Source organism: Amia ocellicauda, chromosome 3 (genome assembly GCF_036373705.1).
Source record: "Amia ocellicauda isolate fAmiCal2 chromosome 3, fAmiCal2.hap1, whole genome shotgun sequence".
Taxonomy (NCBI): domain Eukaryota; kingdom Metazoa; phylum Chordata; class Actinopteri; order Amiiformes; family Amiidae; genus Amia; species Amia ocellicauda.
Window position 1 is genome coordinate 49,560,843 of NC_089852.1, and position 15,078 is coordinate 49,575,920.

The 15,078-nt window shown below is 35.3% G+C and overlaps 1 protein-coding gene across 3 annotated transcripts in view; it reads right to left on the reverse strand.

Annotated features, from left to right (window-relative positions):
• Nucleotides 1-15,078, reverse strand: part of LOC136746953 (cell adhesion molecule 2) — a 584,452-nt gene that overhangs the window by 18,875 nt on the left and 550,499 nt on the right. Inside the window, exon 9 of one of the 3 annotated variants that reach the window (XM_066699859.1) lies at nucleotides 12,568-12,687. The exons of 1 other annotated variant lie outside the window; for it this stretch is intronic. In XM_066699859.1, the coding sequence (XP_066555956.1) occupies nucleotides 12,568-12,687 (120 nt within the window). Of the gene's footprint in view, nucleotides 1-3,781; nucleotides 3,821-12,567; nucleotides 12,688-15,078 lie in introns of all 3 variants that reach the window. One more of the 3 variants, XM_066699860.1, reaches the window with a different exon arrangement.

The following is a 15,078-nucleotide window of genomic DNA, read 5'->3' on the forward strand; positions in this document are numbered from 1 at the left end:
TCATTTCCTGCTCTAGCTCTCCGGCAGAAACTGACGAAACTACATGAACAAAAATAGACCTTCTTATACTCTGGCTCGAAAGATTACTTAAAGTGTATCTATTGAAATTTAATGAATAGGGGAATATTAACTGTAATTCATATTCCACTCCAGTGTTTAATGATTTTTTGCCTTGTGCTTTATTTTAAATTGTTGCAATAATTCTTCCTCTGATACAGGCTTAATGTGACAGACCATCAATAACTGCAAAATATGACAAAGTAAAAAGACCTTTACATTACATTTTAATTCCCCTTGTGCTCCTACCATTTTCAAAGAGAAGGGGCAATGAGGCACTCAAGATGCTGATTTCCAATTTTTACTTTCTCCGTTGGGACCTCGGAGCTGTAAACATGCCAGGCACGTTACCTTGAACACATAGGGTTGTTGCAAAAGAAGCACTCCATTACCCCGAATAACTAAAGCCTTTAAGAGATTCATTAAGTGCAAGACTGTACTCTGCAGCCCTTTCCATTAAAATAATATATTGAAAAAGACAACACACACAAAAAAAATACATACATTTCACATTTATTTATTCTCTACTTTAATGCCCAAATTGGGAAAATGTTGTTGCACGTCTCATCAATTTAGTACTAGCTGGAGAACTCAAGACAAAAATGTCAGAAGGGTTTATTAGGGTGGTTATCTATTTCAAACTGTAGATAGATAGTCTGGTTTGGGATTCATGAACTAGATGGTGTTTTTTTGTTTACTCTTTCAAACAATGAAACTGACATGAAACTAGAATTGAACAATTAAATGCAGGGAATAGATTAATAAATATATGTTCATCTTCACCACTAAGACTTGCAAAGAATGCTGATACCATGCACCTTTTATGTATTCATATTCCAACTGATTAAGTTATTGCATATATAATTAGTAGATACTAATTTTATTAATGTTACTATATCTACCAATACTACTACTGATAATAACACAAATCATTTGTGGGTTTTGATGATCAGAGGAGTTTCCATTTTTGTTAAAATGAATCGTAATGATGTTGTTGAGCAGTACAGGAGAAATCTTGAAAAGAGTTGTTTACTTACTTTAATGAACTTTTAATAGTGATTAATGTCTCTATATTAGGAAACAACAGGGTATCATTGAAGGCCAAGCACGAGTGACTAATACATATTCTATTTCTATTGTATTTGCAAAAAAAACACAAAGAGAAAGTCAAATCTAAAGTTAACCCCATCCTCAACATGTCATTTTGTGTAAGCACCCAAACTTCTGATAGAGTTGCCTAGTGTTATTCAAAGCAGTTATTTATTTTTTATGTTGGTTTTGTTATTTTGTTTTTGTCAAGCAGACAAGAATAGAAAATTGGGAAAAAAATAAAAATAAACCGTCAGTCTTCAGTTTCACACGTACAACATTTTCAAACATTCGAAATAAATAAGTTGCAGGAGCACCAGGTTTCCCCTGATTATGTCTTTATCTAAAGATAGTCTGCAAGAAGCAAAACCTAATTAATATGTCAAAAAAATAATATGAGAATTCCCATTTTAGCCTGTGTATGCATTACTGAGACAGATACAGATATACGTATAAATAAACTTAATTCAGTCCATTTCTGAAAATTGAACAAGGGTCTTTAAAATGAGTGTGTACATGGAATACTTAAAATGTCATAACATCTTCAATTATTGTGTCAAGCATAGCACATGTGCTTTGAAACCAAGACGAAGTCTGCAAATATATCATTATTTTATCCAGAAACAATATCATTGTCTATGTTGTTGTTGTGGATGTTCATCATAATGTCTTTGCCATCCAATGATCAAAAAGTAACTAATATTAACTACTGTGACATACTGTACTGTGCATTATCTTGAAAAAGTTGCTATACAAGTATTTTTATTTTATATTGATCAATTTATGATTTTTATATTTGTATTGTATTTTTATTACAGTGCTAGAAGGGATGTATATTCATCAATGAATGGGGATGCATATTATTGGAAGACAGCTTTTCAATATATCTAGTTTTTCAGCCAGCAGAAACACTTTATCTATTCATCTATAACTGTGATTACTAGAGAAAAATATTAACATACTATACACGATAAAACCCATGACTTATGTTTCCCTTAAGAAGTTCTGAAGAAAACAGATCTCCATTTCTTCTAATACTTGTCTGTGTCTTCCAGATTTAGCAATGTCCTCATCATTTATAATATCCCACATAGGTATATCTCTACTTCATATGCTACAGTGAAATAGTTAAACTGAAATATCATTTTCCCACTTTTTAAGAAGTTTTAAGACTACTCCATAAAATGATTATTTTATTATCTGAAATGAGCTGTCCCAGAGGGAGTAAAATATGTCTTTTGAGGTAATTAATCACTTCTAAAAAACAGCTGCTGGAATTCTAGAGTAAATTACTCTACAGTAGCTACCCTATGGAAGTGCATCAATCCAAGATAGAGAGAGAGAAAAAAGTGGCCTTTCCCCAGGCAAAGATGCTTTGAAAATAGAAATGTTAATCTAAGCAAACCTGACACAAGATATATGTATCTCTATCCCGTTGGAAAACAATAACATTTGCGTTTGGACTTCAGTGTTTTTTTTTCAGTGGGCTAAATTGGATCTTTAGCCTATTAAGAAGACTCAAATTTATAATATATATTTATATGATATATGTTACATATATTACACATATATGACAACATAGACACTATATTATAAATATATTAATCTTCCGTGTGGGTATTTTCTGCCTTGTTTGGCTCCCAGATTACCAATGCCAAGTGGGATTTCTTTTTCTTTCTCTCGTTTTTTAATCTAATTTCTTCAACCCATACATGAGCAAGAACACATTTCCAAGCCATTCATTACTGGGAGGCAAATATTGCTCTGTGCATCTACTGCGGTGGCAAGGCCATGCATTCCAGTGAATCAACCCCCTGATGGTGCCCTTTCCACAGCCCCAAGGATCAGTGAGATGTCTGTGGGCTCCCAGCCACAGCAAAGGGATAAGCTGATGAATATCCAGACTCACCTAATGCACTCTATATTACCAAAAGTATTGGCACAATAGACAAAATACAAAAGGCATTCAATTAGGTATTTCTTAGGGGGTGACATTGCTGTTTTTGACTGCTCTAATCCTGTCAGTAGTGTTTTTTGTGGTCTTGCTTTGTTGTCTGTATTTGATTAACCTTTATAGCTCATCCCACGTGTGTTCTATGGAATTATGCTTAGGACTCACTGTTGTTCAATGGGATACTACACTCCCAGCTTAATGATAAGGTGCATTATCATGTAGTAAAGATAAACCTTTACTACAAAATCCCTTTGATGGTAGCATTACATCCTTGTCCAAAACATCATGGTGCCCCTCATACCAAACAAGCTAACAATCCAACAAAAATACAACATCTCAGTTTAGACGGGTACAATTCAACACCAACGGAGGGTGGTTTGTCCCATTACTTTTGGTAATATAGTCTTAAAATCCTGGCTCTTTGCAAATCCAAAGGCCTAAATATCCCATTTAACACCTTTAATGCTCACTGAGTCAACTCAGTTACATTTACTAAAATAAATAAACAAATCAATAAAATAAGCACTGAATAGGGCAGCAATGCTTGTTGAGCAGACTGGCATATGTCATGCAAGAATGGCATTACTCATGCTGTGAAGAGGCTATGAGGTGTCTTAACCAGTGCCTTATCTACGTCCTCTGTGATGATCTCTTGTGTCAGAAAAGGTCAAACATATTTACCTTTTGCAGGGCCTGGTAATTCTTTGGATGTTGTCATGGCTGCAGGCAGTACAAGCAATAAGAGAAGATGAAGGGAACAACATCACGGAGAAAAAGAACATCACATGACAAATAGTTCACATGCTTTTAACAACCGGCCTTCTCTGCCCATAATGACAATGCTCTGCTCCGGATCTGCCCACTTTAGAGCAGAAGGTGCTAAAACTGCTATTAAATGCGAACATGACCACACCTTAAATGGGGTAGGTTTTGTTTTTCTGCCTTCACTGAATATCTCCCAGGTTCCTGTGCCCATATTAAATAGGTTTAATATATTTAACATATATTAATTATATATATTGTGTGTCATTCTTGCTTTTAAACATTTAATTCCTGCTTGATTGTTACTTACAATGGGGGAACCCACATGTTTGATGAACAAATCCAACCAAATGATCAGGTACCTCTTCTCAGATACACTGCTCTCCTCATAAAACATGGATGCACAGGGCAGCCATTTCACCTTTGAACTACCTTCAATAGCGTTATATGTAGTGTCATTTCAAAGAGGAGATCATTATCATTTTTGAAAGGGAAAGCTATCAGCAACCCAAGGATCAAAGACCAGGACAGGGAGCAATATTTTCCTCACCTTCTCACCCATCCCTCCTTAGAGTTTTGGTTTTTGGTGTCTCTATAATAAAAATGCTTCAAATTTCATTCTAGGGCATGGAGAAATGCTTATCATGTCTAAGGCACCTTTACAGAAGCTGCTTCGGACACAGTGTTTCTGCAAGCAGAGCAAATAACAATCAAGACACATCATGCAAGACACACAGTGGGTACCTGCTACAGGACAAATCAGGAAACTGTGAATTACTTCAACTATTTAAGCATCCAGGTTAAGTCCTATTTTGCGCTTCGGATATACAAGTAAGGAAAAAGCTTACTCTGACCGCAATGTAAATCTGACACACATTTGCTGTTCTGGAAGAAAAATAAAATTTAAGCTTGGACTCAAGAATTAGAAACATTAAATTAATGAAACATTAAAGTTTCATCCTTTGGGTAGAGCCAAATGAGAACTGCAAGATACTTTATTGTGCTAGCCTGCTTTCTATACATAATTTAACCTATATCGCGTAGCCCGGCACCAAGTGTGAAAGGCGTTTATAACTGCATACATTTTCTGATTTATTCACACATTGCTTAATGCAAGTTGTGCGAGGGATCATTTAAACACTGGTTACTGGACAACAGAATTACCAATCTATGTAAATGCAAAAGCCTGTAATCAATTTCAGGGATATGTATATACCTAGTACTAAAATATCCTGTGCATATGAAGTGAACTGCCAAGAGAAAGTAAGGGATACGTTAATTTTCGATTCAATATTCCCAAGAATTTAAAGATGAAACCCAGAGACACTTCATTATCTATCCACGTCATGGACAGACCATAAGGGCATATTTTATTTGACCATAAATTATCCTTTTTAAAATAAGATTAATTCATCAGCTGAAAGGGCATGAGGCTTCATTAGCTTCCAGAGGAATTTAGTTATATAGCCCATTTGTCTATGTGGATTACCACAGGTGAAATGAACAGTCGTAACTTAGCTAACAGTAGGCATTACTTCACCTAAGACTTCGAGGCACTCACATTCCTTACAGATGTCTCTACGCCATGCAAACTGCAGTGTTGTCCCTTCGTGGAACAGCGCTTCAAGAAAACTATAGGTTAGTTTCTATGTGTGCTCTACTTCAGCTCATGGGAAAAGCATGAGCTGATATTTATATTGGCTATGCTTAGGAAAAAAAGAGGTAGGTTTGTACAGTTTTGACAGTAAGTTCTTCGCCACTGTGTAAAGCAATTTAAATATGAGAATCTCAGAAGGAAATGTTGGTTTCGACTGGCATTATTTAAATGCTGTTAGGCTTACAGAGAGAGGCTGTGGTATTGATGGCTGTTTTATTTCAAAGCACGAGGGGTAAATACCTATTATATATCCTCCCAAATTTGGACAGCTGATATTATTCTTTTGCTTTGAAGGTTGACTATGATAGCATCCTCTATTACCACATCCCTGTGCTTTGGTATCCAAACTGAATACCTTTCGGTCAGACAAGACTGTACTGTACCTGATCTTTTCCACTGTGACCTTCACTGTAGTGTTACAAAAGCAAAGCATGAGATAATTATATTTTTACTGGGAAAAGTATGTTTCAATGGGAAAATGGAATATGCTTTAGTATTACACATAACCACATTGAAATATTGAATTTATCATATTAAAAGTAAATAATTTATTTAACATAACTAAACCTCATATATATATATATATATATATATATATATATATATATATATATATATATACACTCACCTAAAGGATTATTAGGAACACCATACTAATACTGTGTTTGACCCCCTTTCGCCTTCAGAACTGCCTTAATTCTACGTGGCATTGATTCAACAAGGTGCTGAAAGCATTCTTTAGAAATGTTGGCACATATTGATAGGATAGCATCTTGCAGTTGATGGAGATTTGTGGGATGCACATCCAGGGCACGAAGCTCCCGTTCCACCACATCCCAAAGATGCTCTATTGGGTTGAGATCTGGTGACTGTGGGGGCCAGTTTAGTACAGTGAACTCATTGTCATGTTCAAGAAACCAATTTGAAATGATTCGACCTTTGTGACATGGTGCATTATCCTGCTGGAAGTAGCAATCAGAGGATGGGTAAATGGTGGTCATAAAGGGATGGACATGGTCAGAAACAATGCTCAGGTAGGCTGTGGCATTTAAACGATGCCCAATTGGCACTAAGGGGCCTAAAGTGTGCCAAGAAAACATCCCCCACACCATTACACCACCACCACCAGCCTGCACAGTGGTAACAAGGCATGATGGATCCATGTTCTCATTCTGTTTATGCCAAATTCTGACTCCAACAGACTTCAACAGAAATCGAGACTCATCAGACCAGGCAACATTTTTCCAGTCTTCAACTGTCCAATTTTGGTGAGCTTGTGCAAATTGTAGCCTCTTTTTCCTATTTGTAGTGGAGATGAGTGGTACCCGGTGGGGTTTTCTGCTGTTGTAGCCCATCCGCCTCAAGGTTGTACATGTTGTGGCTTCACAAATGCTTTGCTGCATACCTCAGTTGTAACGAGTGGTTATTTCAGTCAAAGTTGCTCTTCTATCAGCTTGAATCAGTCGGCCCATTCTCCTCTGACCTCTAGCATCAACAAGGCATTTTCGCCCACAGGACTGCCGCATACTGGATGTTTTTCCCTTTTCACACCATTCTTTGTAAACCCTAGAAATGGTTGTGCGTGAAAATCCCAGTATCTGAGCAGATTGTGAAATACTCAGACCGGCCCGTCTGGCACCAACAACCATGCCACGCTCAAAATTGCTTAAATCACCTTTCTTTCCCATTCAGACATTCAGTTTGGAGTTCAGGAGATTGTCTTGACCAGGACCACACCCCTAAATGCATTGAAGCAACTGCCATGTGATTGGTTGTTTAGATAATTGCATTAATGAGAAATTGAACAGATGTTCCTAATAATCCTTTAGGTGAGTGTATATATATATATATATATATATATATATATATATATATATATATATACATTTATTTTTGTTTCAAATTTCATCATACCAGTTCTCGAGCCGAAACAATTGCTTCGAAGTCGATATCTTTATAAAACGCATCTGAACCAGATGTCAACGGAGTGTGTCCTATCTAATCAGGGGAAAATATTAAAAAGCTGCACAATACTTAATAAGAGTTAGTTGAACAAAAGGCAGAAGATGGATTACCCCATGCTATAGGCAATGTACTTCTCCAGAGGTTCAAATCTCCACTTACTGATTGATCAGCAAGAGTGAAATCCTTTTACTCTCCATGCCTCCAGAAAAAAAAAAAATGTTATATTTAATCCACTACTCTACTGCTTGTCATTCTTTTTTTACTTTTTTTTCAGGATGAGGAAATTTAGCAAATGCAGTATGATGTTGATTCATTAGTCTAAGGCTGCATCATGGACGGCTTCTTTGACATGAACTTCAAAGGGAAAGGTTTTATTTTTATTTTTTTTACAATTTTTTATACTAAAGGACATTCCCCAAGCTTCCTTCATTTACAGAAAATTTGATTAGAAAAATACCTAATTAGGTCTTTAAAGAGAATATGGAGAATATGTTTTTAAATATACTTTAGTCAGCAGTTTTGCAACTATTTGGCAGCCAGGCACTGTAAGCCAAGGAGTACGTACATCCTTGGGCTGGAACTTTTTAATTATTATTATTTTTTCTCTAGCAGTACTGGTGGCAATAAAATATGCCAGAATATATGGTTTCTTGCAGAGCATGTGCAGTTAAGCATAACCAATCACTGTTCCTTAAGAGAAAATTGTTCTCCAAGTTCAATCAGGAAAGGTCTAACATGTACAAGTACTGATTATGAAAAGTGAGTCATAAATATTTGAAAATGCTAAGGAACCTTTGTACTTTATTCAACCTTTCAGTTTTATAAGGCTGTATCTAATTTGCAAGCCATAAAAAGGCTTTCAATGGCTTTACCAGTAACAGAGCTCTACTGACACTGGGTGCCCCCTACAAAACTTTACTGTGGAATTATGCATCAACACAAGTAGGGCAATGTGCATGGGTGACCACTGATAAAAGCAGAGAAATTAGTCTTGGAGTCTGTATTGGGCTGCAAGTTAAAAGAGGTCTAGAGTCAGTAGCTGTAGATAGAACAAACAGTCATGGTATGATCCCTTAAAGCATGAAAGCCACAGAATGTCACGTTAAAAGCTCATGGACTCCCAATTAAGTATTAAGGAAAACACAGCAGCACGTTTTTTAATGTTAAATTATCATAATATTTTTAATTGGGAGAAAAAATAAACCATATGCTTCCTGTAAGCCTCCAAAAAATGGGAATTGTTTAATCAATATTCTCCTGTATGACTCACTCAAATTCAGCTGCAGAATTCAGCAGTGTATCCAGGAAAACAACGGCAGCTTCTCCATATTCATCTGTGACAAATAATTCCCTCTGCTACATTCACATGACCCCAGGAGTCAAAACAAATTGGCACATTATGCAATTTATACATTGTGTAACCGAAAACTCTCTTTGTTATAAATACCTACGTACAAAAGTACCTCATCAAGCTGAATTATTCGATTTACATTCATTAAAAATAATAAGGTATAAGGCAATTATACAAGAAATCGTGTCTAATGAGGGTAATTTCTGTACAATCACAAGTTTTAGAAAGTTTGCAGAAGAGTGTACCTAGTTCCTTTCCAATCAAAATCATCACAACATGTGTACTATAGATGGCTTGTAATATACCAAATGATATATACAGGCTTGCTGCAAAACACTGCCATATTTAATAGAGTAGGCATGTTTCAATATATAAGAGTCCGTATGAACTGGTTAATTTAGTTTTTCATATTCAATTATGTGGGAAGTGAGGGTTTTGCAAATTGAAACTTTTTCTTCAAATAAGAGCCACACTAAATTGAATTAATGGGTGTGCATTGGATTGTGAATTTCTGCTTAGTCAACACCTATGCTTGAGCAGTCTAGCATTGAATTGGAATTCCTGTACATTTTCTAAAAAATAGGTACTTATTATCAGCAGATTAAAACAGAGCAAACAATAACAACTTATTCTACATTATCACATGGAAACAAGTAAAATGCTGAAATTGCACATTATTGGTCTAATGAAATGAGCTGATACCTTGGTCATCAATTCATAATCATGTGAACATTTGAGGAAAGATCTAAACATGACTAGATTTTGAAATCACAAACAGGTCACTGATGTATCTAATACGAAAACTGCACTTAATCTTGAAGGGAACCTAAGATAGATATCTGATATAACAATGCTTTACATTATGATGATTTTAAACTCTAAGAGTCCAAATCGAGCATATTGTTCATGTCAAAGCCTCTCGAACATTGTTATACCAATATTATAAAATACAGTACTTTGAACTGCCTGGTTTCTTGGTGAAAGCATAATTCAAAACTCTAAGCTCCTCAAGCAATGATACTATTGTAGTTAAAATGCAATTAATCTGTGTTTAAAAGAAAATCTCTCAGGCAAGTGACAGATGCAAGTTTGCAGATATGATCAAATGTATTAATTTGTAAGCCAGGGATCACTTTGAATGTAGTGAATATGGATATTTATCCATTGACCATGGCAGTCAAAGACAAGGAGATGATTGAAAACAGCTTCCTTGGTAACTATCCAACGAATTATGTTATTACAATAATGCTTTCTCTAGGTTTACCATGCTGGTTGGGAGGATGGGTATATTGTTGTTAATTTGTAATGGTTATTAAAAACATTTTACAGGGTGTGAGCAGGAGCAATAATAATATGTAAGGGGTCTCCGTGGCGACCAGATGTGTTAAGTACACATTATAATAAAACCCAAACAGATAAATATGACCCAAGAAATTGTAAAGCCTAAAATAAAATCTTACTGCCCACAGAAATCGAGTGTAACATATTTAAGTACAATATGAATTGAACAGTGTACAAGCAAACATGATATGATATACTTTATATATTTATATATATAGTTTGGTGCTATTGTTTTTGCAGCTTTGATAATTTCCATTATAACACATTACTAGCCTTTTATTTATTATTATTATTATTATTATTATTATTATTATTATTATTATTATTATTATTATTATTATTATTATTATTTATTTCTTAGCAGACACCCTTGTCTGGGTGACTTACAAAATATAAGAGCAATACAAAGTGCAATAATAATACAGTGCAATTAAAGGCATAATAAATAGCCTTTTATTTATCACATTCATATCAACTATCAACGAGTCAACACTGTATGAATGGCAGCTGCAACACTTTATATCCAAACAAATGACATGAATTATCTCTGAAGAATTATATTTAACAATTGAAAAAGGCACAGCTGTGTAGCTTTGGGTGGGAGATGACTACAGAACATTTGGTTGGCCAGAATTCAATGACATTTGTGGCCACTCAAGGGGTGAGCTGAGTTCAGAAACTGCCAATTAAAAATGGGATTGTAAAGTGGGAAACAATTAAAAAAACGAAATACTACCTAATTATTGAACAATCATCTATGTTTTTCAATGTGACACCATGTATCAGACTTCAAAACTGGTCATCTCTTCTTATTTCAAGGCTCTGGTAGTTTTAGGATTCACACATTTAAGGTACAAGGGGAAAAATCAGAAAAATCAATTGATTGAAAATTATCACACAAATCAAATAAGCTCCCTGCCCCCTGGCTGTCCTGATAACACAAAAGCTATGCATCAAAGTTGATAAATTACATTGAAAGGGTGTTTTGCTACAGTTATCCCCACTGAAAAGAAACATTGAAAAAGAGCATTTCCAGCTATAACACCAAACGTTAACTGGATCTGAAATACATAAGACTGTAAGTGTTATCCCATGGAAAAAGAAGGTGCTAGAATGTTTTGATTTGCTACGAGTAGTACATGATGCCATCCCCAGACAATTTATCCCTCTGAAAATGTATTGCAACGAATGGTGAAAACACCCAACAATATTAGCAGTGAACCAAAGGGGGAAATTATCAAGGGGTTAATGTAAGAAGTTCAAGAGAACCTGAAATTCCCACACATAAGTTGATTATGACAAATTATTCCTCAGACACATTCCTGAGAGAATACTGTAATAAAATATCAAATTGCAAAAGAGAAGGGTTTGATAGAGCAGTGTTGAGTAGCGGTTAGTGTCAATTAAGAAATATAATATTAATCATAATATTAATGTCTGAGGTGAAGAAATGCCAAATTGAATCTTTTTTATTTTTTATTTTTGGAAGTGCATTTTGTCTATACAGTGCACAAGATGCAGTTATTTTTAATTGAATATCTCTCTTCAGATATTTTTCCAGGTAAATTATTTACTGCAGTAGTTTACATTTAAACCTCACATAAATGTAGTGTATGACCAAGTACTATTCTGTACTCCAACTCTAAACCTAATACAGTGAATGTCCATAATCCCCGTCTGAGTGACTGTTCTCCGCCTTCTTTTAGCTAAACACCAGCTCTCGGTCTCCGTGCATTTACTCCATTTAGATAATAGATGCATGTATTTGTCTTTTAAGCTTTTGAGTATGTAGCAATGATTTCCATTTCCATTAATCCCCCCAAGAGAGCTTATTTTGAGTAACCACTTCACAGAAAACAACCAAAAAAAAGACATTGCTTGTAATATTTCAAAAATGATCTGTGAATGTATACTTCATATTGGTGCTAGGTGTTAATTTGGTTACTTGGTTCGTATATTACAAAATGTTGCAGTGTAGATTCAAAGCATGAATTAACCCAGCCATTGTTAGGCTTTTACTGATCATAAACATATAAGTTGTCTTCTGACCACTGTTGTTTTCAAATTTACTACGCCAAACTACCAGCTTTGGATTCAAGTTTAGACTCCTATCTCTGTTTCAAGACTGACTATTGTAGATGCAAGAAGTATTGTTTTGTTGATTAAATAAAAAAAATCCTCATCAAGAAATATAGGAATAAGAATTCAGTGAGTTTCATGGCAAGCTTAAAATCTGGCTTGGAGATAGATTTTCTTAAAATTACAATTAGCATGTATAAAATAGCACATCTAGGGATGGAACAACTACATTAAGCAATCTACCTGTGCTTTTCCAAGGGAGTATAGTATTTAGTAAATACAAATATGCACAACTTTGCAACAATACCGTACCTCTGACGATGCTCGTGGCTGCTGATGTGAAGGCACTCTTTGCTAAGAGTACTGTGCTGGTGGCTGTTGTAGTGGTTTGGGTGGGGGTTGTTGAACATGGAAGCATAGTGGTGGGGAAATCTGGTGAATGAAACAGAAACAAAAAACAAACAAACAAGCGAACAAAAAAAGGAAACTCATCAAGACAAAAAAAAAAAAAAAAAAGAATTCTGACAAAACCAAAAGCAAAGTAAATAAATCGATCCACAAATAAAGAACAAGAAAAAAAAAAGAACAATAACAACCACCACCAAAAAAGTTCACTGTGGAACAAAAACATAAGCATGCATACACATTCCGCATTCAGAAACATAAATTCACGGCAGTGCAAAAAGTCATGCATACACATAAATGTATGAACTGTAAATAGCCTTATTGGACAATGTCTAACAATGTGCTGTATGTAAGAATGATTTTCCCAGCTGTACCAAAAGATGAATAGGAGAGACACATAACAAGTAGAGAAAAAAGGAAGAAAAATCCAGTGGGATCCACAAGCCTGGGTCGTAATAAATGACCTTACACATAAAATTGCACAAATTAGCACATTCATTTCTTTAGATTCTTATTCCTATAGTTAGGATGAGGCAATACTGTGGCTGTGCATGATACTTAGTTTCTTTATGCTTAGAATACTTATGATTTCACAGGCATCTCCCGCAAGGCTGAATTCAAAGGAAAAAGGACAGATGAACTGATGTGCATACAGCCTTAAAATAGACCCTTGCTTTTAAATATCTAAAGGGTGGCCTATTCTAAATGCAATAGTAATTACAATGGTCCCTACAGGCACATAAATATAGCTATGACAAGATAAAAACGTGCACTGTGTCATTTGTGCACATTACATTACCCAACGTTGTAGCTGGTAAAATGTATTTAATAGTGTGTAGACCAACCCTTGGCTGCTGTTATCTCCTTTTATGAAAACAAAATTGGCCAAAGGAAGACTTTGCCATTCTTCAAACAGCACAGTATTACTTAGTTCAGAAAGAAACACTGGTCTCTATAATCTTTTCACAATTCACCATTCCAGTTCTTCTCAAGCGGGCTATGGGATTAGCTTTAGAAGTGATAGATTACTTCCGATAATATTGCATATTGTGTTGTTTGTATTTTCCTGGGCTTTGCATTGCATTGTAGTCCTGTCCTAAAATTACTTAAGTGGTTTTCATGGCATTTACTGTATATTGGATACACAGTGACTTGACAACGGCAAGAATGTTGTCCTGTGAAATACATTTGTGACCAATTAGCCTTGATATTTAAATCAAGACATGAGATACAAACAGTGTGGATCTTATTGACGGTGTCGTCCCCACCCACAATAAACATTCGACTCCAATTTAAAATGTGAATTTTATAAAGCTGGTGTCACCCTATATGATGCATTAAGAAAATATGGACACAAAACTGTGAAAGCAAAGAACAAACAGGATATGTCAGAAATGATATTTGCATATCATTTACACTATGCAACGAAATGACCTAATTTGTTTTTCACTATCTGGCAGGAACAGAGAAAAAGGAGAAAATAGATTATTTTGTTTTGTAAGGAAGGGAGACTATTCTCTGCTTTCATTGTGTGGAGGCAGAAACCTTAATAAATGCACTCCCCTTTTCTAAATGCATTAAGTTTAGCAGAATTTATAGCTGAGATAAAAAGGCTAGAAAACAATGTTGAGCCATGAGAGATAACAGAAATCATAGTTCACAAGACTAGTCTGATAAAGATGACAGAGGTTCTATTACAGACACCAGGGATACCAGTGGTGTTTGGAAGTCAAAAAGACAGGACCATTACAACCTTGTATCTTTTCCAATGAAAAACAAGCCAATTAACTGATAATGATAGCCTGCGTTGGTCTTTGTGGTGAACTAAATGAAGTGATTTGTTCTAGTCATATTTAAATTAATACAAGTATTAAATTCTACAATTCTATTTCTTACAGAGAGAGAGAAAAAAAAATGGTTAGAAGGGTAAAACCTGGAATTAAATGTGCAGGGGTGAAACAAAAATGAAATATATGGTTTCAAGACCATTGCACATTATTTGAAACTAATTCTAAGTGGGATACAAGTAAGAAAATGGCACTGGTGCTATCTCAGCTATACAATACAAAGTGTTTACTCAAAAGAACCAATCGACCTCTTAAAAAGTATACATATGTTTATGCAAAGGAGGCTGATTGGAACACCCCTTCAAAAAGGATTTAGATTATTTTTGGATACAAAGAGGTTTCAATTCAGTGATGAATACAATGAACAGGTTGTGCGCTGGCAATGACAGTAATGAATTCAAGCGGATATACTCTTTCCTCGTGGCACCTAATTACCTTTGCACCGGAGAGTTGTCAGATCTATACCATCAACATCATTTAATGCTTTTGTGTTACTGTTGCTCTTACATGAGGGCTGACATTTCCGAATATGAGGAGAAACTGCTGGGGGTTTTAAAGCATACCTGGATTT